At 50.5% G+C, this 22,435-nt stretch overlaps 1 protein-coding gene and 1 long non-coding RNA gene across 5 annotated transcripts in view; one reads left to right on the top strand and one right to left on the bottom strand.

The window, feature by feature from the left end:
* Positions 1-2,735: 2,735 nt before the first annotated feature.
* LOC309343996 overlaps positions 2,736-22,435 on the bottom strand; it is a 48,871-nt gene continuing 29,171 nt past the window's right edge. Inside the window, exons 3-4 of one of the 2 annotated variants that reach the window (XR_014157506.1) lie at positions 6,076-6,181; positions 2,736-4,042 (exon numbers count right to left, since the gene is read on the bottom strand). This is a non-coding gene — a long non-coding RNA (uncharacterized lncRNA). The remainder of the gene's footprint in view (positions 4,043-6,075; positions 6,182-22,435) is intronic. The other variant, XR_014157507.1, reaches the window with a different exon arrangement.
* Positions 11,394-22,435, top strand: part of LHX9 (LIM homeobox 9) — a 38,531-nt gene continuing 27,489 nt past the window's right edge. For 2 of the 3 annotated variants that reach the window (XM_081866028.1, XM_081866026.1), the window contains exons 1-3: positions 11,394-11,793; positions 14,695-14,897; positions 18,558-18,928. In XM_081866028.1, coding sequence (XP_081722154.1) covers positions 11,620-11,793; positions 14,695-14,897; positions 18,558-18,928 — 748 coding nt within the window. In that variant the 5' untranslated portion in view covers positions 11,394-11,619. The remainder of the gene's footprint in view (positions 11,794-14,694; positions 14,898-18,557; positions 18,929-22,435) is intronic. The other variant, XM_081866027.1, reaches the window with a different exon arrangement.

The following is a 22,435-nucleotide window of genomic DNA, read 5'->3' as shown; positions in this document are numbered from 1 at the left end:
TCCCTGCTCTCTTCAAAAACAAAACAGAGCAATGAGGATTCGGCCCATAAGGTTCTGCCCTCTTTCTCTCCCGGTTCTTCTTATTCTCTACCTCCCCGCCCCGCTTTAACTTTAAGGAACCTCTGACGCCAGAAGAAAACCCGGAGCATCTGCTTATCCCACAAACAGAAGGCAGGGTGGGGTCGGGGATAGAGAGAGGGGGGCGGGGGGGAGAGACTCCAAGCGCTATAACCTCCGGCAGGTCCACTGCAAGGCTCCTCCCCACTACTAAAAAAACCTCAATTATTATTATTATTATTATTTAAAAGGCCACGTGAGTAACACACTGCATCCACCACGCCATTAGCCAAGATGAAGTGGCAGACTTAAGGTGGTTCCTTCTGGGGAAGGACCACTGCAGATTGCTGGTGAGGGGGGCGGAATCAGATTTGAGAAGAAATCCCCCCCCCCTACAAAGGACTCTGCGCGGAGTACATTAGTACACATTGGAGAAGAGGTTAAGGAAGTTGGTGTTTTTTTTGAGAGGGGTTGTGTAAACATCGGAGGCTATGTTCCCAATACCGCGCCCGATGCACACACCTGAAGTGGTACAGTCCACAATCCAAGCACCTCGTTCTGCCTAATGCGTCGAATTTATCGTGCGTAAAGAGATGGAGCCGAGGGGGGGGTACCCTACTCTTTAGCCGCTCTGAGGCGTATAGGACGGCGCTTAGTAGGGCGGAGGAGACCTCTGCTCGGAGGTTTGCTACTTGTCTTTGGAGCGTAAATGGAGACCTCGAAGCTCTTATTCCAGCAGTAGGGAAAACACTTTGTGAGGTGCTTTTAAAGCCAAACCAGCTTAGTTCCTCCAACTAAAGTGGGACCACGCTTGTCTCGCCACATCCCACCCCCACCCCCTTTGGAAAGGTGGCCATATGCCACTCTCTTCTGTGCCTCGGCACAAAGACTTTCCCTCTCTCACAAACACATATACACTCCACTCACTGAAATCATCTTAGAAGGGCGGGATCTTGCCCAGTATTTTTGACAACTGGAAAGTGACGGTGGCTTGGTGGTACGATTTATTTAGTGTCTAAAATACAGGATGTTTTGTTTTTATTTTTTTGGAAAAAGAGAAAAATAAACAAGAAGTTTACGTGCTGTGAAGTTTACGCGCTGTCTCGCCCACTCGCGTGAGACAGATTTCTTTCCCACTCAACTCTGATTAAATATGTTCACGTTATGTGTTGTTGTTGTTGTTGTTTCAAAGCCATTCCTCCCAGATATGAACAAAGTTGATCATCCCATCATCATCAGTCGATGAAGGAGCTGATCACAGAGAATTATGAGGTGGAACTGAACTGAGAAGGTTGCTCAAGAGATAAAAGCAGACGAGAGGAGAGCGACCACGGTTTATCATTATTGATCAGCGATCAGTTCCCCCCTCCCTCCTGTTGTGGATAAAAACCGCGATTTTTTTGTGGTTGGTCGAAAACATGTAACTTTGGGAATTAATTTTTATTCCACTCCTAGTTCCTGTTTTTAACTGAATGGCATCGAAATTCCAAGTAAGGCATTCTTAGGGTCGGGCTGCAAATAACCAGCTGCAGGAGCTAAGGAGCCCATTCCTAAGGGCCGAGGTCCCTTCGCCCCCCCATAAAATATTTGATTCCCCCCCTCCAGTTGATGGACATTGCCATTCAAATATTTTATTCAAGTTGACATTCCTGTGCAAGACTTGGAAGATAGGCTTAGCTAGATAATCGACTAGGAACTTCACCTGCGGAGGCAGCTCGGTTGAAATGGGCGCCATCAGCCGAGCAAAACCACTAACCTCCTTCATTTCTGGGCGAAGGGGCGGGGGCTTGCGCAGGAGACTTTCCCCCGCGTCGATTGCGTCCTTGCCCTTTTCAACCCTGGGAATAAAGTCTGTGCAGTGATTCTCCCCAAGTCTTTACAAGGTGATTTCCAACCCTCGCCTTGTCTCCCCTGTTTCTTTGGCCTCGGTGGATCGCTCTTTCAGGGGGCATTGCTGTCATCCTAAGGAAAGAGAAGCAAGAGTGAATCCCGTTCCTACAAGCACCTGATTCTTTATTTAATTGAGTTAAGATGGGGCCGGTGCTTCTGCAATCCTCCCTGCTTTCCTTAGAATAATCCTGTGTGTTTCAAGTTCCTTTTTAGCTGGCCAAGCCAGGTCTTCTCTACGCATCCCGCATCCGCGGATCAGATCAGATCACGTCAAGTTGACGATTGAGAGAGAGAGAGAGAAGAGAGAGGAGTTATCTTTAATGGGAAGGCATCAGACATCCCGTAGGCTAGCAACAGTGGTATTTCCCCCCCCCTATATATATATATATATATATATATATATATATATATGTATGTATGTATGTATTTCAATATACACAAACACACAGAGCGCGCACTTTCAGACAAGAAGAGGAGCGTGCAGGAATCGAGGCTGTGGCGCTCTTGTAAATCAATCCACCTAGACCTCAATCCTGGCAAAGCGAAGGAAGGTTGCATTGTGCGCCAAACAGCGTCTCTCCCCCCCCCCTTGATGCGTCTATTGGGGAGCGGGGGTTGGGGGTGGGGTGGGGAGGAGACGTTTGGCAGCTCCCTTCATCCCTCGTTTCCAATCACGCTCTTGGCTCCCTCGTTTTTCTTTACCGCAAGGTCTCCCTCACCTGATCACTGATGGAGTGCTAAGCAGGCAGACCTCGCAGCTTTGCGAATACTGGCAGGTAGGGTCCGATTTCATTATTATTATTATTAATTATTATTAATTATTATTATTATTATTATTGCTTTTCATTTGCTGGGAAGGGGAATTTCTATCTATTAGTATTACTACTAGCCGCATTTCTACATGGGATTATAGATCCCCTCAAAAGCAAGGCGCTGTGATAAGATGCCAGAGGTTAGACATTTGCGCCAGTTCTCCATAGAGGTGCGGTGGAGATTGCGATTGGGGGAGCGGCGGACAGGAAGAGAAAGCAAAGAGAAAGAGCGGAACTCTCATCCCCCACCCCCACCCCCAATTAGCTTGTTTATTTTAATTAACGCAGGAATCCTTTGCGAGAAGGACCAACCTCCTCCTCTTGGTTACATCACCGCGTCTCTCCCTTCCGTCCCTCCATCCCCAAACCCACCCCCCTTTTTTACTCCTTAAGGAGGAACCACTTTGGGGGCCCCCAAATAAACACCCCTTTCTAGAGCTCTTCAGGTAAGACGCTGCCTTGAAGGTTTGCTACGGATCTCAGGGTTGTTGCTGCTAATAATGATGATGATGGCGATAAAAATAAGAATAACTTTTACAACAGCAACCTGCATTTCCTCAGGTGTGTTCCCATTTGAGGCATGGAGACGTGTTTTGAGTGGGTGTGTGGGTGCCTTATCTGGTCAGGATCCGGTCGGTTGTGGAGCTTAGAAGTCAAGCTGGCAGGTTTGGGGGCTGCTTCAAGGGAAGAAGGGGTTTCTTTGAGCCGCGGGGGTTTTGCATCTGGGCTCGACAGAAATAAAACCAGGGCTCTTTTGCAATGTGAATTTTTACGCGCTCCCCGTGCGCCTTTTCCCTACCTCGGTTCGCCTCGCCTCGCCGGCAAACTGGCTTAAGTCGCAGGCGGGCGAGGTATACAAGGCGAGCTTCCATTATTAGCTCCAGAAGCCCTTCTCTTGAAACCCCCTTCGCGTTAGAGACCCGGCCGCCGCCTCCCCCCTTTTTACGCTTCTCTTTCTCTGGCTGGAGGCTGGAGACCTGCCATCCGGCGCCAGGGGCTTTTCTGTCCGCTTCTTAAAAAGCTCCTCGTTGCTTTGCTCCAAATCATCCTTTTTTCCCTTTCAGTTTAATCGGGTAGGAGCAAACTTTTATTTCTCTTTCTCATCTGAATATGGGCATCCTAGGAAGGTTTCTTTTGCTTCTCATTACACAAATGAGTAATAGTTTAAGAAAAAAAAAAAGATGAGGGAACCTCAGTAAACAGCAAAAAAAAGTGGTTCTTGAGACAGCTGAAGGAAACAGACAGGGGAAGGAAGGCGATCCGACGCTTGGTACCTCTGGAACCTGAAATTGAAAAAACAACATCCCTGAAACGGAGTCCCCAATAAAGACTAATAAGAAGGGGAGACTTATCTTGGAGGGACTTTTGCCTCGTTTGCCTTGTTTGACATTTTGATTCCGTTCCAGCGCTTGATGTGCGTGTGAGATTCCAGGAGACGATTACCAAAACAATTCTGCTCCTTCTGGGCGCTTCCTTTGTTTTTCTAAAATATAGGTGTGCTGCGCTCTTCAATACAATGGGCTTGAACCAGGCTCACTTAAGCAAGTCCCACTGATGTCAAGGAAAGGATCTGAGCACGTGCTTCGTTGAATCCAAGGAAGCCCTGAACTTTTGGCAGCCTTGTGCTCACTAGGTGCCTGTAAGATGCATCTTCAGTGGAGCTTACTCCCATGGAATTGTGCCTAGGCTTGCACCCTTAACCGTAATATTAATGGTCCCTTCAGCCTATACATCTGTGATTAAGAGTGCAATCCTTTGCCAGCTCAGATGAGATTAAGCCCCACTGAAGACACCCTGGGACCTTTTGCTTTCTCAATGCCACCATCACACTCTGGAGCCAACCTGGAGACAGTTATGTTTCATCGCCAGCCAGCTCTGGAGGCCCCGAACAGGGATTATAACGTTCCAAACATAGCTAGATCTATCGTTAGCTCCCTCTGGCAGAGGAGAAGATCAGGAAGCGGTGTCTTTTGAAAGGCTGGGGGACGTCTGAGATCCAATATTCCCCTGAAATGAGGAATCTGTTGGTGACTTTTGGTCCACACGATGAAGAGTGACTAGCCTTGTCCCTTTACGCGATGATGTGGATAGAATCAGTCACCCTTCTGAGTCTCTCTCTCTCCCTCTCTCTCTCTCCCTCCCTCCCTCTCTCTCTCTCTCTCTCTCTCTCTCTCACACACACACACACACACACATGTGCACACACTCTTTCAGGTCCCCCCTGCTCTGTTAAAACGGAGCCAGGCCACTTTCTGTTCAGAGGGAGCCAGTGCGTAGAGCAAAATGATTAGCAGTCTCCGCTTTCGGGTTTCCTTATCCTTCCTCTGTCTAATTATTTGTTGGTCAGTTATTAATCCGCACGTGGATACTTTGTCCTAGAGCCAAAGACAAGCCCCCTTCACGCTGTAATAGGCTTTAGACCCTCGCCTGTGGCGGAACAGGGGCCGGACCGAGGGTTCCAGTGGCTCCCCTCCCCTCCCCATCTCCTCTCTTCTCTTGATAATCGCTTGGGTTTCTATTTTATTTCTTTAAACCCTCTCGCCGGAGCATGTTCATTGCTTGTGCCAAAGCCCGGCTGCTTCGCAGGCTCGCCGCCAACGGTTTTGTTGCAGAGGCTGGGGGAGCCGTTTACCGGGGGATTAGCCCGAGCCGAACAAATCGCCCCCATCCGTCCTCCACGCGCCTTGAAGCGCGGAGTGCAAAATCTGGAGCTTTGTGTTTCACTACACCCCCGTATTCCGCTCCCCCCCCCCCAAAAACCCTTCTCCTCCTACGACAATGGACAAGCATGATGGCCGTGTGAAAACGACGCTTGTCACTATCTACCATGTAACGCTCCGACAAGGAGCGCCGATTATCTGTTATATTCAGATTCTGTTGTAAGAACAGGCTTGGTTCCCTCCCTTTTGGCGCTTCATCTATACGAAACGATGAATATGATAACAAACGCAACAACGACAGCAATCCACTCTATTTGTTATTAATTATGATGGTGGCAATAATTATGATAATAAATAAATCCGCGTTTATACAGAGCGTCCGGGAGCTTCTGCGCCCAGTGGCTCCACAATGCTTGACACCCCCCAAAAAATGTTTTTCCTAATTTGGGGCGTCTACAAGCTCTGTTTCCCTGCAGGCCCCAAACATGGAAGGGCCTTCTCTTCCAAACCCAAAATATATGCCAACAAACAGGGCAACCCTCGTTTAGCCGCTGGCTTTCACCTTGCGCGTCCTCTAGGATTTCCCGAGCGCGGTTGTATCTCTCCGTCTCTCCCACCAGCAACTTGTCTCCTCCTGCCCCCAATTGCTCACATACCCGGGGGGTATTTTGCTAGCTCTTCCTCCGAGACGCCTCCTTCGCCCCCTCCAGCCTTCCTGCAAGCGGCAGCCCTTTCCAGCTTCTCGAGGAAAAAAAGGGAGATCTGGTAAAAAGAAATTGAAGGAGATTCACCTTGACTGCTGAAAGAAAGGCCTTCGGAAACTCGCCGGCTCTTCGCAGGAAACTCCTCAACATCCCTTCTCCGGGGGAAGACCCGGGAGGTGCTGCTGTCCAACACAACACGCCCTATGGCGAGAATCCTTTGCGCCCTTGACCTGTGAGGAAACCCCCATTAAAGTCGGTGTGGGGTTCGTTTTTTGGCAGAGAAGCATAGGATCGGGTTGCGCCCTTGCGCAAGAGCAGCAGCAGTGTTTGGGGGTGCTTCCGAGGACGGTGGGTTTTGGATGAGTGTGTTTAGATAAGGTGGGGACACTCGGGTCTCCTTGGCTGAGTTCTTGCAGAAAAGGAAACACGTCGTTGTCATTTCTGTAGGTGTTTATTCCCCCCACCCCCTTGCAACAACACCGCGAGGTAGGTTTTGTGTGAAGGATCAGGCACCGAAGGGAGTCGTCTCAAAACTATCAAAACTTGACCCAGAACAACTTTAGGGTTGCTTTTCATGAATGAAGCGTGCGTGCCCAACTCTAGAGAAAAGGAGGCGGGGTTTTGGTTACGTTATTATTTCGCTTCTCCTCCCGTCTAAATTTAGGACACGATCCAGCCAAAGTGAAGCTCTGTCAAGATCCTCATTGGTTTCAAGGGGAGAACTCTCCCTGGGCTTTTCCGTTTTCCGTTTTGCGCCTTAAGATTGGAAGCACCTAGCGGCTGCAGCGGCTGGAAGGACTTAGCGTTTTTTGTTCTGCTCCTGCCGCCGTTCCGGCTTTACCTACAAGAACAAGCAAAAGAGTCTGGAGGGGGAAGGGAAGGGAAGCAAGCGACTTCCCAAGTGCTCTCGCTTTTGATTCCAGACCCAGGAAGGAAAAGAGCTTCAGCCCGGAAATGGTTTTTCTGGGGTTCTTCTGACCCGCTTCCAGGAGAGAAGAGGGAGCCTTCAAATCCTTCCCAGAGCGCTCACCTGGAGAAATCACCTTTCTAGAGATCACTTTTTTCCATCGGAACCTCCAGTTCCAAGACAGAAAGATGAAAAGGCGAAAGCAAAGATAGGCAGACAGGCAGTTAGACCATCATCATTTGGGAACCAGAAGATCAACTGCGCGTTTATGGTTTAAACTGCAGGTACCCGGTCTGCAACCCGGGCTTAGTGTTGCCCCCTAAACATGTTCACTTAAAAGCAACCCTGTAAGTGTGCTTGGAGACCTAAGAAGAGTCCTACTGGACATCGGGCCAGCGACCACCCAAAGCCAGCAGCCTGCTCTCACAATGGCAATCTAGATGCCTCTGGGAAGCCCGCAAGCTGGACCTGGTTGAGCCCTCGGCGCCCTGACTTCGAGCGCAGCAAGACTTCGAGTTGCCCACCCTTATGCGCAGAAGCAGCCTAGGAGTCTCTCTCTCTCTCTCTGGAGAGAATGCAAAGTATGGTTCGTGTCACTAGAGGAGGGTGGCTGGAGAAGGCGGCGAGGACGAGGCCTAGCCCAGCGCCCCAGTGAGGAACATGGCTTTAGGTCCCGGCCCTTTCCTGGAGCCCAGCATTCTGTCTCCAACTGCGCTCCGCCAAGTGTCTCTTCGCGCTCAAGAAGCGCGAGGGAGACGGCGGCCTGTTCCATTTTGCTGTTGCCCCTAGCTGGCTTTAATTTTAGCAAATAATAAGAAACAAACAAACAAATAAATAAATGAGGATGAAGATAATATATACAGTATATGTAAAAACCATTTATCCCACCAATGGGCATCATGTGACTGAATCATTCGGTATCCTGTCCTGACTCTGTGAAAGTGGCTCTCCTAGTGAGAGTCAAACTTGCCTTCTTGCTTGTCAGTTGCCAGTATTAACCCGCCCTTCCATTACATCAAATGGAAATGAATTTCACGGTTGCTGTTGTTTTTAGTGCATATCGCCTTTCAGCTGGAGTGCCAAAGGCGCTTGACAGTAAAACCTTATGGAGCTTTAGAACGAAGCTCCTTTTGACTCCACAGCCTCGACCTCTTAAATACCCTCTTTTGACCCCGGATCTGTAAAGGTGTTTAAAACAACGAGAACAAGTGTGGTTTTTATCACCTACTAAACGGTTTTAGACCTGGCGGTTCAGGTAATATCCAAACGACAGAGCGACCCGCACTTTTCCTGCCAACAAAATCTGATCCGTCCCGTCAACCAGCAAATCCTAAACTGCCCCTCTTTTTCATTCCTAGCCTCACATTCCTGTAGATCAGCTTAACCCTCTCCGAGTCTGCTCAGAACACAGCTCCAGTCGTAGGCTGCAATCCTGTACGCGCTTCCCGGGGAGCCAGCCCCATCTAATGCAGTGGGGCTTTTTCAGAAAACGCACTTGAGGTTGCGCGCTTAGGCTGCAATCCTACGCCCACGGAAGAGCCTGTTCATGGCGTTCAAGTGGACATGTTTCTCAAGAGACTTGCCTGACTACCACTGAGAGCGGAGGCCGCAGCCACACTTATACGTGGGTCTGGAGAGGCTTGACCCACAGTGGGACTTCCGAGGGATTCACCGGAACGAGCTCATAGGGCTGCAGGTTCTGCTCCATTCAAAGCCATCGCAATTCTCCTCTAGGATTCCAGACGGGCGGCATTGCGCCCAAGGAAAGTCTTTCCATTGTAACCTTTTCCGGCCATCCAATCTCTCTCTCTCTCTCTCTCTCTCTCTCTCTCTCTCTCTCTCTCTCTCTCTCTCTCTCTGTGTGTGTGTGTGTGTGTTTAGGTCCTGCCACAAACAAGCTTGATCCGTGAAAAGTCCTAGGTCTGTCCTCTCTTTCTCTCTCTCTGTTCCTCCACCGGTTTCTGCGTCTTAGATTCCCCTTTCAATGGGAGATTTCTCTCCTAATTGCATTACTTACAGTAAATAGACAGCCCTGCTGTTCTGGGCTGTGGCGTGCCAACAGAAAGAGAGGAATTCTTTGTGTGTGTGTGTGTGTGTGTGTGTGTGTGTGTGTTTCAAAAAATTATAATCCAAGCTTATTTCACTTGATTGGCTTTCTCTTCTTGGTTCGAATGTGTTTTCGGAGTTGCTTTCTGCCTTTCCACCGGCTGATGCAGAGGGAGAGACCTATCCAGACGCAAAGGGCGCCCTTTTCCATCCCACCCTCGCGCCCCACGACTGGAGAACCACTAACAAACAGTGGGGGAAGGAAGGTTATCTCTTCCAGCCCAGTAAGGTCCGTGGCATGGAAGGAAAGTGTTTGGGGGGAAGGCAGTGGAGGCTAGTGATGCCATTTCAGGAGTCACACTAGACTCTGCGGCGGGTATTTCTGAAGGGAGACTTGCTTCAGGGCAGGGCAGGGCAGGAAACAGCCGGTCGGGGCAGCAGTGTGAAAAGTCAACAGGGAGGCGAAAAAGGGAAATAAATGCACCAGAGAGAGGGGAAAGAAAGAGATGAGGATTCCTGTGTTGGCCCTAAACCTATACGATTCTCCCAAGGTGGAAGGGTCCGGCACCTGCCATGGACCAAGCTGTGTCCGGAGGGCGGAAACAGCTGGCTTCCCAGGTGCGCTTTCCTTTCTGCCTGGAGAAGAGCGCTGTGGGACTTGAAGCTTGAGCCCCACAGCTGAGCAACTCCGCTGATCCAACGGAAGGGGTTTTCTCGATCACATGATAATGGCTGAAAGCCATTAAAGAGTTGAATCCTCAACTACTAAACCCCACCCCATTGGGGAGTTCCCTAAACCTGCTATTCCTTACTTCAAATATGTTCTCAAATTGAGGTTAATGTCTTTCTCGGTTCAGTTGTTATCTTACTCTAACATTATACCACGCGTCCCCTGCCTTTTTTATCTTAGGAGGTCTGGAATTAGATCAAACCCATACTTTTAAACACTAAAACGGTAAGAAACAGAGAAGTTTCTTCTTTCGGGTCTGCCTACGAGAGATAAAAAGGGCTCCTCCAGAAAAGGCGTCTCCCAACACGCGCAAAGTCCCGCTTCCCGATCCCCAAACTTCGAGATTTCTTAAATCTGTTCCCTCGGTTCTTTCGCGTCGAATTGGGGGCCATGAAAGCGATCAGGGGCTCCCTCCGGAGCAACCGGCTTGCCACTCTTGGGGGCGCGATCCCGCTCAACGGAAGCATCTGTGAGATTGCTAACCGCGTAAAAATGTGCGCAGTGCGATCCTGTGCACCTTGGCCAGGAAGTCGGTCAGTGGATTGATCTTAAAATCCTCCCTCCCTCCCAAGAAGGCGCGCGCAGGATGGCAGCCACGTGCTTCCCCGGCTTGCTCAGCTCAAGGTGGGACTTGGGGATTTGCTTAAGGTGGAGAAGATTGTGCCTCTTTCTTTCTTTCCAGCAAAGTCCCTCCAAAGCCCAGATTCATTCAAAGAAATCCGCCTTATTTCTCTCTCTCTTACACACACACACACACACACACACACACACACACACACTTTCCCATTGTTAAAATGCGTTTTGAACTTGAGTACTGAACGCCGGATGGGGATTTGAGGAAGGGAGATGGACTGGAGGAGGAGGGGGTGGGGGTGGGAGGAGCAGGAATACAATCTGGGCCCACACAAGCCAGTCCCCTAAAAAAAAGACCCCCTCCCTCCTCGTGGTTGCAGGGGGGGTTGGCTCTCCCCCTCCCTAGGAATATTTGTCACCGCTCTTGCCCATCTCTGTGGGGGCTGAGAGGAGTTTGACAGCTCTTTGTTGTCTGTATAAGAAGGGAGTTTGCGGGGAGGGAGGGAGAGTTGGGGGGGGGAGCTGGTGGCAGCTCGCGGGCGAGAACTCCTCCTCCTGAATTATCCAAAATGGGTTGGCTTTCGCCTCCAACAAATTGGACGGAGCCGCAGAGAGCAGCAGTCCCAAATCCGACCTAGAGGCAAGTGGGAACTTTTCAAGCAACCAGGGATCGCTGCTTGGAGAAATAACCGACCCCCCTTCCCCTGCACCCCCCCTTACAAACCCTTCTTTGGTTTTAATTTGTGTATTTCTTTGATTTTTATAAGTATATTAATCTCCCCTTTGGGGGGCCATAATAGCTTTTGCTCACGTCCCCCTCCTACAAAAAAAAACCTCCCGTTTTTCTAGTTCAGGAAACTGCAAGACAAGTCTCCGCTTCGTGGGTTTTTGCTTCGTCTCTGCTCTGCCCAATCCCTCCTTTCCCCCCTTTTATTTCTTCTTCTTCACACTTTTTTTCTCTCCTTCCTCCCTTTTTTGGGGGGTCCGGCGTCGTTTCCCTCCTTGCCCGCCCAGGAAGGCGCCTTCTCCTTGCGCCACGAGGCGGGGGGCAGCCCCGCAAGAGACCCTCCTCCTCCTCCTCCTCCTCCTGCTCGCCGTCCGTCCGTCCCGCCTCGTCTGCCTTCCGGGCCCGGAGCCGCGACGCTGCTTCCCCGCGGGCTGTCTCGCCTCTTCTGCCGCCGCTGCCGCCTCCGCCTCCCGGCGCTTCGGATGCTCTAGCCCAAGACTCTGGGGCCTGTATATGGAAATAGTGGGGTGTCGAGCCGAAGGAACCGCTTGCCCCTTCCGCTCCCCAGCCATGCTTTTCCACGGCATCTCCGGAGGCCACATCCAAGGCATCATGGAGGAGATGGAGAGGAGGTCCAAGACCGAGTCGCGCCTGGCCAAAGGCGCCCAGATGAACGGCCGGGAAGCGGTAAGGAGTCATAGGGGCATAGGGGGTGTCGGGGGAAGACGCGGGTCGCCAACCTAAGGGACGGGAAGGGAATGGACGAGGCAGAGCGGGAGGAAAAATTAAAGTGTAGCTAGAAGAATCAATCAACCCAAATATTGCAGGGGCATCGGAGCCTCTGGTTCCCATTCCCGACAGTTTCTCCTCGCAAAGTCAGTTTTCTGTTTGTTTACATCCAAGCCGAGCTTGCCCGGATCGCGGGCTTCCCTGAACTCTGCGAAAGTTGCAGTTTTAAAAAGAGCATTTCTCCACTTTGAAATTCGGGAGGATTTTTATTCGGCCGTTTGAATAGCCACATTTCACCATCTATATATTGCAGCAAAAGCCTACGAATATTGTGAAATCAGCTTGAGGTTTCATTCCAAGTAAGGTCAAGGAAGAGTTCAGTCCTGTTCGTCGTGGTTTTGTTTGTTTTTGTTTCGGTTTTTTTTAAAAAATGTGATGCAAATAAAAATGAAAGCGGGATCCAATCAAAAAGTCCAGCCCGTCTGAATTAAGTAAAAATATATAAATTTACTAGAGAAGACGCTCCCCTTGAGTTGAGTGGGACTTACTTCCGAGTAAAGAATCTCAAGTTTGTTCTGGATCATTGCAGGTTGCGGTTAAAACCATATATTTATCACATACATGCATGCATGCACTTATATATACCGTCCAGTATACGCTTAACAGCCGGGTCCTAATAAAATGCATTTATTCGGAAGCAAGTCCAGGGGCATTTGCCCTTTGTTATGTTATGGATTAAATCTGGTTGCAACAGGGCTGGAAGTAATGATTTTATGTCGCCGTGTCTAGCAAGAAGCGGAGGCAGTAATTTGCGCGCTGCCGTAATTTCTACACCTTGGCGGAGTTTAACTCCCATCCGCATACATCTTGGTACTAGTATAAACGCATACCCAACATCTTGGTACCAGCATCGCCATTTATATAAACGCATTTCCTTTGACTTTTTTTTCAAAAAAAATTCGGACAAGATTTCCTCCCGAACAAACTGCAAAGGCCCCTTTAAAGTCCAACATAACTATCAACACATAGTGTTTGTGGAGAGGGTGAAGAGACCCGACTTAAAACGAAATATTCTCTTTCTAAACTCTTCGCATGCTGGGAAGGAATTCTTTTCGGCTAATATATAGATTACCTTCGCTTTTCAACTCTAACGGCGCGGCTTGGGCGGGGAAGGGGGAGTACAGCACCCAAACAGAACAGAAATCGGTAGTGATATTAAGTTTAGAGAAAGGGCTGGTTCTCTCCACCGCCGCCCCCCCCCCCAGCTTCCGGAAATGGTAATAAAAATGTCTCATAATTTTCACCGGAATTGCATTGAGGAGTATGAAGTAAATCCAGAGCTGCACGCAGGCTAAGCCGCTTCCTTTCAGATGGTTTAATTCCCCGAGAACTCTCTCTGTGTGTGAGAGATGAAGGAAGTTTCCTTTTGCTCCTAAATCTCAGAGCTTCCGTTGAGCACCCACAATGAACCGAAGGAATGGCCTGCAAGAAAACTCAGCCTCGCCTCTTTGAACTGGCCTCTGGGTCCTCTCCCCATCCCCCACCAAGTTCATTAAGGAATTGGAGCAGGCTGCGGGGGGGGGGAGGCTCTGCTTGGCATTTCAAGCGCTTCCCTCCTCCCAGGGCTTTTTTGGGGGGTGGGGTAGGCAGATGATTTCCCCTTCTTCTCTTTTTGGGATTCAACGGTATTCGTATTTTTAATCAGCCGGAGGCTTAGTGGCATCTCCCAAAAGAATCCTTTCTCTGCACTCCTCTGATTTTCTTCCTTTCTTTCTTTCAAAAGATAAACTTTTGGAGAAAACAAAAGCAACACACAAACCCCCTGCATCCATTCAGATTTTCATAAGATGTCGTCGGCTTGGGAGAGCTTCTCCCGCCTGCCTGATTTGATCGCATTTTGGATGCAAAAATCCAGGCGATTATATATTTATATATTATATATATTTTTATATATTATATAGAAGTGGGAGATGGGTGGGAAACGACGTCTTAGCAGGGCATTTCGTCTTTATTTGGCATTTCCACCACTCCGAAGAATTTGATCTTTCTTTCCAAACTTCTGCAATCCGGGCCAGCTCAGAGATGTTAGGCCCGGTGTGATAAAATGGATTTTCTTTCCAGTAAACATGGTTTGGATGGAACTTTTAAAATCCTACTTTTAAACTGGAGCCAGACTTCCTCGGGGAAGTCGCCCTTCAGCTCCCCCCCCTTTTTTTTTGGGTATTGAAGTCTTACGGACCGAGTATTTTTTAAGGCTTCGCCTCTGATTATTTGCAAGAGAACAGAGCTGCTTTTGGTTTGCCGCCTTCAGGTCTTGCTTGGGAAGAAGCTTCTCCTTTGTAGGAGGCAAAAAATAACAATAAATAAAAATGAGGGAAATAAAAAGATCCTGGCGGTGGGCACGAAAACAGTGGGGGGGGGGAGTTAAACTCGGTATCTTTGGAGCACAGAAAAACGCAGAAGTAAAACCTTGCATTGCAATCCGCTCCCTAAGTCCAGATCTTCCACGGTAAAAGAGCGGCTTCTTCGCATTTCTAAGGCCGTCCGGCTGTAAGTCCCAAGTCTGGGTCCTTGGAAAGCGCCGAGAGTCTGGAAAAACGCGACGCAAAACCCACCCAAACCGCCTTGTAGTGGGATATGAGGACATGGCTAAGCAATAGGAGAGGCTTTGGGTGCTGGAAACGGCGAAACCCCTGCAGATTCTCCAGGCAAAAGTTATTTAGGGGTTGGCCCCCTTGAGACCCACTGCGTATGGCCTTAATGGGGGTTCGTGAAGATCCTGGGTGGGTCTGATCCCGCAGCCCTGCTTTGTTCCCATCCCTCCCGGAGTTGTTGTTGAGTGTGGCTCTCCTTCCGCAGAATATGCCCCCGCTGAGCCCGGAGAAGCCTGCCTTGTGCGCCGGCTGCGGAGGGAAGATCTCCGACAGATACTACCTGCTGGCGGTGGACAAGCAGTGGCACCTGCGGTGTCTTAAGTGCTGTGAATGTAAACTGGCGCTGGAGTCCGAGCTCACCTGCTTCGCCAAGGACGGCAGCATTTACTGCAAGGAGGATTACTACAGGTAAAGCACCCCAGGGAGGGGGGGAAGAAGGGACCCCGTTTGGGGAGCGCCACGTGGCCCTCTGGGACTGCAAAAGACCGCTCTCTCCTCCACAATCCTGGCTCAGTTGGATTTTCCTGGGAGAAATCAACCAGGAGCCGAGGAGCACTTCACACGTGCATGATTTCCACTTGGGTCGCGTTCGCACAGATACGGGTTTATCAGTCTGCGCTGGCTCAACTGCTTACACACTGGGGTTCAACTGCCCCGCTGAAAATGACTTTCACGTGTGAATGGTGGAAACCTCCCCCCCCCCCCAGTGGGAAGCTCAGCAAGAGCTTTCATGTCCTCCCCGATTGTTGTGGTTTTCGAGGGCGTCGCTTCAGGAGCTTAGCTGCTGGGCTGGCGAAATCAAAGTGACGCACGTGACGCCCGCGTGTAGCACTGAGCGTGTGTGTGTGAAATGTTGCGGCGCGGAAACGAGCAAACATCTCTAGATTTCAGAACGAATGCGTGCATCAATTGGGTGGGTGTGAAAGAAAGCGCGGGTGGCAGCGCTTGGTCTGCTAGGGGACCATTCACACGTGCAAAATAATCGCCCCTCGAGTTCCGCACGTGTAAACACGCCCTCAAAGGCCTCGGCTTGAGTGCAAAGGGGAGCCTAGAAGAGGGCTGGGAGAGTGAAAATTCGGCTATCACCCCCCCCCGCCCCAATAACTTCTAGTAGAGGAAGAGCAGCCTTAACTCTCACTTCCGCATGGGACGCTGGCCGGGAAAGTGCCTCCTCTTCCAGAGCATCGGGATACAATTCAAAGCAGCGGGAGGGACGCTTGAGAAACGGTCCTAGGCATGGGCGGGCTATATCCTTCCCAAAACATTCCTGCCCCAAAAAACCCCTCCAACACACACACATACACTAAGCTGTGTGTTCATCCGAGTTTGCTTCCAAACCTGAATCGGGTCGCCGTTTTGCAGCTCAAGAAGCCAAGTCTCCTTGTGTTGAATTTCTGTGAGATTTGCTGGGCTGCAAACCCTAACCCTGCTTGCTTGGAAAGAAGCCCCATCGCACGATTCGATCGTTAGGATCGCGCTGTTAGTCCCTCTTGAGAAGCAAGGCTGCTGCCCTCATTAAGCCGGCTGTGTCATATACTGCGGGCCTTGAAACCAGCGGCGCGGGCCACACTGCTGGTCCGGAGAAGACGTTCTCCTGAGCCCGCAGCAGGCGGGCGACAGCTTGCCCTGGGCTGGCTTGGCTCTCCATCCTGCAGCTCCGCCAGCCCCTCGCTGCTGAACCGGATCCGGCCCTCCCGCTGGGCAGCCTGGCCGCGCTCTTGTTAGCGCTGAGCTGCCCTCAGACAAGCCTTGTTTGTGTGTCACCCCCCCCCTTGCTTAAAGAGACGCATCCGGATTTCGCCAGGTCCCTCCCAGCCTTTCCGAGTGAATTATAACACTCCTGTTTACACCCCGGCTCGAAGCTAGAACAATTGCCCATTGATTTCCAACCAAGAGAAACGGGCTCCAAGAGACGTGCGACTGGAAGCAGAGGTGCAATCCGGAGTCAGCGCCACTGTCCGACTTCGAAGGGATGGTGCATAGGCTTGCAGTTAATGAAATCTTCCAAAAATTATGGGAAAGGGCATTGTTTACTTGCTCCCTCCTCCCTCCTCCCTTTCCTTTCCTTTGGACAGCTTCTGAGATCCCCAGAAACCTAGGAAACCTAAACTTAAAGACAATGTCCCGCTGTATTCTCAGCTTTATTTCGCAGCCTTTCCGCAAAACGAATCTGCTAAAAGGCTCAGATATCACCAATCCTGATAGAGCCAAAATAAATATGCGTGCCTAGAATCACGCCAGCTTCCCGGCTCCACAGAACTCCTCCCCGGAGAGCATCAGTGTATACCGGTGCAATGTGTGAAACTCTTCCTCTCTCGGGATGGAATGAGCAAAGTTAGCCTGTTTCGGAGCAGGGCAGGAGGAAGCGTGTTCCTCCGCCCTTGGGGACAGAATGCCTTAGTTTGGAGGTCCTGCGGTTGTCAACTCAGAGCCTGCTCCCTGCTCTCTACCTCCCTCTTCCAGTCGAAAAGGGACGAAACTGATCCAGGGGGGTGGATAGCGAAATGTCCTGGAGCTTCAGATTTGGGTTTCGAGAGCTATGGAGATTTGTCAGAAGGAACTTCCAGTATATCTAGATTCAGAGCTTTTTTAGGTTTCCCACTTAGAACTCTTAATTGAGCCTGTCAGCTTAAACCGTCGTAAAGAGCACGTCTGAATGCGTGCAAAGTGCAGTTGCCACTAAAAAGGCAACCGTGGAACTATCAAATCTGAGGTTTGAATCACAGAGACTCCTCGATTCCCTCCCAGCAACGTGTATGAGTTGACTCCTTGCCTGATGGGGGGCGTCATAATATTTGGTTCTGTGGGCTGTCTCCCTCTTTTATTACAAAAACGGAGATGCGGGCTGACGTGCTAAGCAAACCTCAAAAGTTTAGTCGATCAACGGGTTAGATGAATCGTTGAAACGCTTGAAAGATGCATGCCTATATACATTGGTGCAAGGGTTTCCAATAACAAAAATATTCATATATACAGTGTATTATATATTTTTCGTTCTCGGATGAGGCCTGCAGCAAGCACACTGGCACACTTCGTTCCCTCCCCTTCAGTTTATTCCTTTCCAATGCATGCCGATTTGAAAGTGTGATCAATCGAGGGACGGTCCTTTTAATCGGGTGACAACCGTAGGAACCAGCACGTGTGCCAAGGGCATAAAGCATATTTGCTCCTTAAAAATGCGGGGGCGGGGGAGGATCCCGCCATTTTTGCCATCTGGATAGTCTCGCTACAATCGCTCGGAGGAATGGGGAACTCAGGCAGGAACAAGAGATAACGGGGGAAGACAGGTGGGGACCCCGGAGCATGTTAAGAGAGCTTGCTGTGACGGTTTGGGGGCAGGATCCGGCCCAAAGGAATAGCTTAGAAGTCCGGTTAATTCCAAAGGAGAGATTTAACTTCTCCAGGCCACAGTGGAACTGAACTGTGGCCTTATTCTGCACCCCTCTCTCTCCTCTACCTGTGGACGAAGAAGGAAAATCTGTTGGGTTCAGTGGGGCGTAATCGCAGGTAACCGGGCGCCCCGGGAGGAGCAGGAGAACCGGAAAACTCTCCCTCCCCTTGAGCTAGATCATAGCCACTCTACTGTGTGTGTTTTTTCAATTTAACTTTCCTTCTGCCTTCAAAAACAAAAAACACTGATTTACCGTCTCTCTCCCATATTTGAAATGGGGCATCTGAAGTCTCATTTCTGTGTCCGATTTTTTTTTTTTTAAGTCCTTGCTACTCCGGATTTAGAAGAGGGCCAGGCCACTCTTGCAAAAGCTTTAAAAAAATAAAATAAAAAATAAACGAAAAACGAAACCCTTGCCATCCGTTGCCCAACCAAGACCCCCGTTTCTCCTTCGCCACAACTTCGCAAGCCCTTGACGCGTGTAGCCCATGCAGACGACCACGTCGGTTGGTTTCTTGTGAAAACTACGCGCATCTCCGCCTCTCGGTCTCCTTAGCGTTCGCAGGCCGCTTGACGCGACAACAGGTCCGCAAGCGTGGTCGTCTGGATGGGCTCGGCGTGCCCGCTGGCCCCTCCTGCCGCCCGCTGGCTCTAACGCTGTGCGCTCTTCCCTTCAGAAGGTTCTCCGTGCAGCGCTGTGCCCGCTGCCACCTGGGCATCTCGGCCTCGGAGATGGTGATGCGCGCCCGGGACTCGGTGTACCACCTGAGCTGTTTCACCTGCACCACGTGCAACAAGACGCTGACGACGGGCGACCACTTCGGCATGAAGGATAACGTGGTCTACTGCCGGGCGCACTTCGAGAGCCTGCTGCAGGGCACCGATCCTGCCTCCTACCCGCCTCCGCAGCTGAGCTACACCGAGCTGGCGGCCAAGGGAGGAGGTCTGGCGCTGCCTTACTTCAACGGCACCGGCACGGTCCAGAAAGGCCGGCCCAGGAAGAGGAAGAGCCCGGCCTTGGGCGTGGACCTCGTCAGCTACAATTCAGGTGGGTGGCGACCCCGCAACTAGCCTCCGGGGCTACCGCGGGGGGAAGGGAGGGGTCAGCCTTCCTCGAGGAACCAGTCGCCTAACTGGGTTGGGCGTGGGCCTCAAACTCGCCCTACACGCCTAGAAAGGCCGATTCACACGTGACACGCCGCCGACACGGGGAGGGTGGCAAACTCGCTCGATTTCCCACGGGTTGCTTCCTCTCTGAAACCCCCCTGGGAAGTGCTTAGTTCCAGAGAAGAAAGGCGGGGAAGGGGTGGTATCTTAAAGGTTAGCAAACTGGCTTGCCTGAGCTTTTTGTGGGCTAGAGAGAATCAGATGCAGCGTAGGTAAAATATTCGGTGTAAAGAGGGCACGTCCCATTCAACTCCATGGGACTTAGTTCTTCTGACGCTCCATTGAATTCCCTCCCGCCCTTGGCATTTCTTTTCAGATTTAGGTTAAGGATTCCGCACAGAGAAAAAAAAAATCCCAAGAAGCTCACTGACCCTAAGGAGGGGAAACTACCGGGATCTTTCTTATTTTCTCTAGAACGCTCTTTTTTTGCTCCTAGAGGACCGAATTACGACCTACTTTGACTTTAAAGACAGGACACAAATACCTTTTGATTTAATTTAACTCGACCTCACTGGGACACGAGAGTTTAGTTTGAATCAGAACAGAAGCAGCTTGCTTTCCATAGAGGTGGTGGCGGCGGCTGGAGGGCTAATTTTTAGTGCTTCCGAATGTCCAAAGGTCTCCACGTATTACTTCGTTGTAATCCTTGAACCAGCCCTGTAAGGTAGGCCACTATTATGATCCCCAGGTGACAGATAAAAGCGAAGGAGAGGGGGATTTCCTTGAAGCCCCTTAAAGTTTGTGTGGCAGAGGAGAGATCGGGGCTGGGGAATCGGATATGTTTCTTACGACGGGATCCTCTGAATCTCTGTTCAAAAGCAGGTTCACCAGTGTTAAACGGACTTTACTCTCAGCTAAATGCGCATAGCGCGCTTCGCTAAACTCAACCGGAGCGACCTTAGCGCGTAAATTTACGCACTAAGCTACAGCAACGAAAAGTTCATTCTCAGCCATTTCCCTTCTAATGGCTGGCTGAGAATTAGGCGGCCCGATCAATTATACTTGCTGAAATATCAGCAATACCATATTACTGGGTGTCGTTTGGGAGGGAAGCAACCCTCGCAATCCGCCTGAAACGCAAGTGAGAATTATTTTCAAGGACGCACAGCCCAACCCCATTTTCTGCCGGGTCTAGTCCGGTTTCTAAGACGGCGGGGCCAGAGCCTAGAGTCCTTCCTGGTTTCAAGATATATTGGCCTCAATTCGAAACCTAGACGGCTGCCCGTCGGATGCGTAAAGGGGAGCGCAAGCCTCGGCGGGGCCCCTGCAGACTGTGCCGCGACCTCCAATTTAGCCGTGAAATCGCCCCCTCGGAGGAGGTCCCTGAGCATGAAATTTGTGGTTTGCTCGAATAGAGGCGCTCCGCGTTGCTTTGTCCCTGGCTGGATGGTGAATGCGCGCAACTAAAGCTAAACACAGAGCTGGATGTATGTTTGAGAGAATCTGAGCTCATAGGAGGCAAAAAAATAAAATAAAAAATTGAAATTGGGTGGGTGGGTGGGGGAGAGTTGACCTTGTTGAATCTGGACCATTCTCGGGGAAAAGAAAGTCAGGGCCCGGGGTTTCTGTTTTGCAATACGGATTAACCTGAAATGATGCGCTCCGCTCTCCTAACGAACATGGGAATCTGCCTCATTCTGCCATCTATTGTCCACTAAGACTGGCAGCTGCTCCCCCAGGGCTTCAGATGGAGGGCATTCCCAGCCCTGCCTGGAGATTCCGGGGCCTGAACCCGGGACCTCCTGCCTGCAAAGTAGACAGATGCTGTGCCATTGCGCTCCTGCTCCAAACCGCGCTAAGCGAGTTTGGCTTGCTTGTCTACTGGAAAGCGCCTTGCTCCGGATTTCACTCTCCCGCGCTAGCTGGAGGCACGAAGCCTCTCCTTCTTTCCTCGCCCCCCCCCCACCTTTGGCAAGGAAGAGCGAGGCAATTTCGTGTCCTCTGATGCGGAGGGAGGGGGGGAGCTAGAAGAGGAGGAAGCCGAGTTTTAATTGTTGGCTGTTAATTGGAGATGACACTGGAATCTCTGGCAGCGGAGCCGCTTCTAAGCTAGGCGAGATGTAGGAAGGCGAAGCGAGAGCGCGCGCTGAGGCGCCTCTCCTCTCCAAGGGGGCTGGGCAGAAGGAGTGGGAGAGAGAGAGAGAGAGAGAGAGAGAGAGAGAGAGAGAGAGACTGAAGGAAGGGCTGGGGGGCTGGGCAAGGCACTGGGATTGCTTTCAGAGCGTTATGCGTATTCATCCTACCCCAAACTAACAGAACTCCAGCCAATATATGGAATATAGATTTCAAACAATGCATGCACACAATCTTGGAATGGGCAGAAATCGTGGTGTTGGGCGGCAATCCTGTTGCCCCTCACCTTAAACCATACCCCTCAACCCCCCATTTTCTAGCTTTTACTCTGAAAATTTATTAAGTTTCTAGCATTTGTAGAACCGGAGACAGGAGGCAAACGGTACGGATCTTCCCACTGAAAACGTAGACTGCTCCTCAATTTCAAGGTTTTACTTTGCCCGCTCGGGGGAAAAAAATCCTGCAACTGCCCAGCTCCGAAAGACCCCAAAACATCTTTGCCAGACAGAGAATCCTAGCTATCTTTTGAACAGGACTGGGCCACGATCCAGCCGAAATGGAAACATTTTTTTAAAGTCCCAGTACGGAGGAACTTTCCGTTGCAATCTTATGCCTGGGTCTACTTTCCAGCAGAACACAGTGACATTTCCCTTCTGAGTAAATCCGCTGCCGAGCAGCGCAATCCTATGCGCGTCTATTCAGAAAAAAAGAACCAGACATTACTCTCAGGTAAAAAGTACGTAGGACTTCAGAAGCCATCAAAGTGATTCGACCAGGTTGGATTGTACCATTTTCCTCCCACACCAGAATCACGACCCCCTGTTGTTTGAAAATAGTTGATTTCAGTGAAGGCTTAAGTTCCTGCCTTGGGCAACTTTCGTTAAAGGCTTGGGAGCATCGGATTCGTTGCGATCATTCCTTTTCGCTTCAGAGCGTCTCTCTCTCTCTCTCTCTCTCGCTCTCTCTCTCCCTCCTTTTTCAAGGAACAAAGCAACCCTCCCTAGAAAATCGCTCTTAAAACAGAGCACTTTTTTCCCCCAGAAGGAGACAAAAGAAAAAGTGTTCAGTGTTTTCTGGAAAGTCATGTTAGTTTGGAGATAGAGAGCGAGAGACAGAGCAGACAGATGGAAAAGACTATACCAAGACGGCGTGCGCTAGTTTAAGGGCTTCCAACTTCTCCCCAAATGAAAATCGGCCCTCATTCGTTTGGATGTCGTGTGTAGGAGAATTTCCCTGTGGATCATGTCCACAACCGGTTAAATATAATAAACTGGATAGGGAGGGGGTGGGGGAAAGAGGAGTCAAGTTGGCGTTG

Source organism: Podarcis erhardii, assembly GCF_964252035.2.
Source record: "Podarcis erhardii genome assembly, chromosome: 6".
NCBI classification, from domain to species: Eukaryota; Metazoa; Chordata; class Lepidosauria; order Squamata; family Lacertidae; genus Podarcis; species Podarcis erhardii.
Note: the sequence above shows the minus strand (reverse complement) of the source record. Positions and strands in the feature narration are given on the sequence as shown.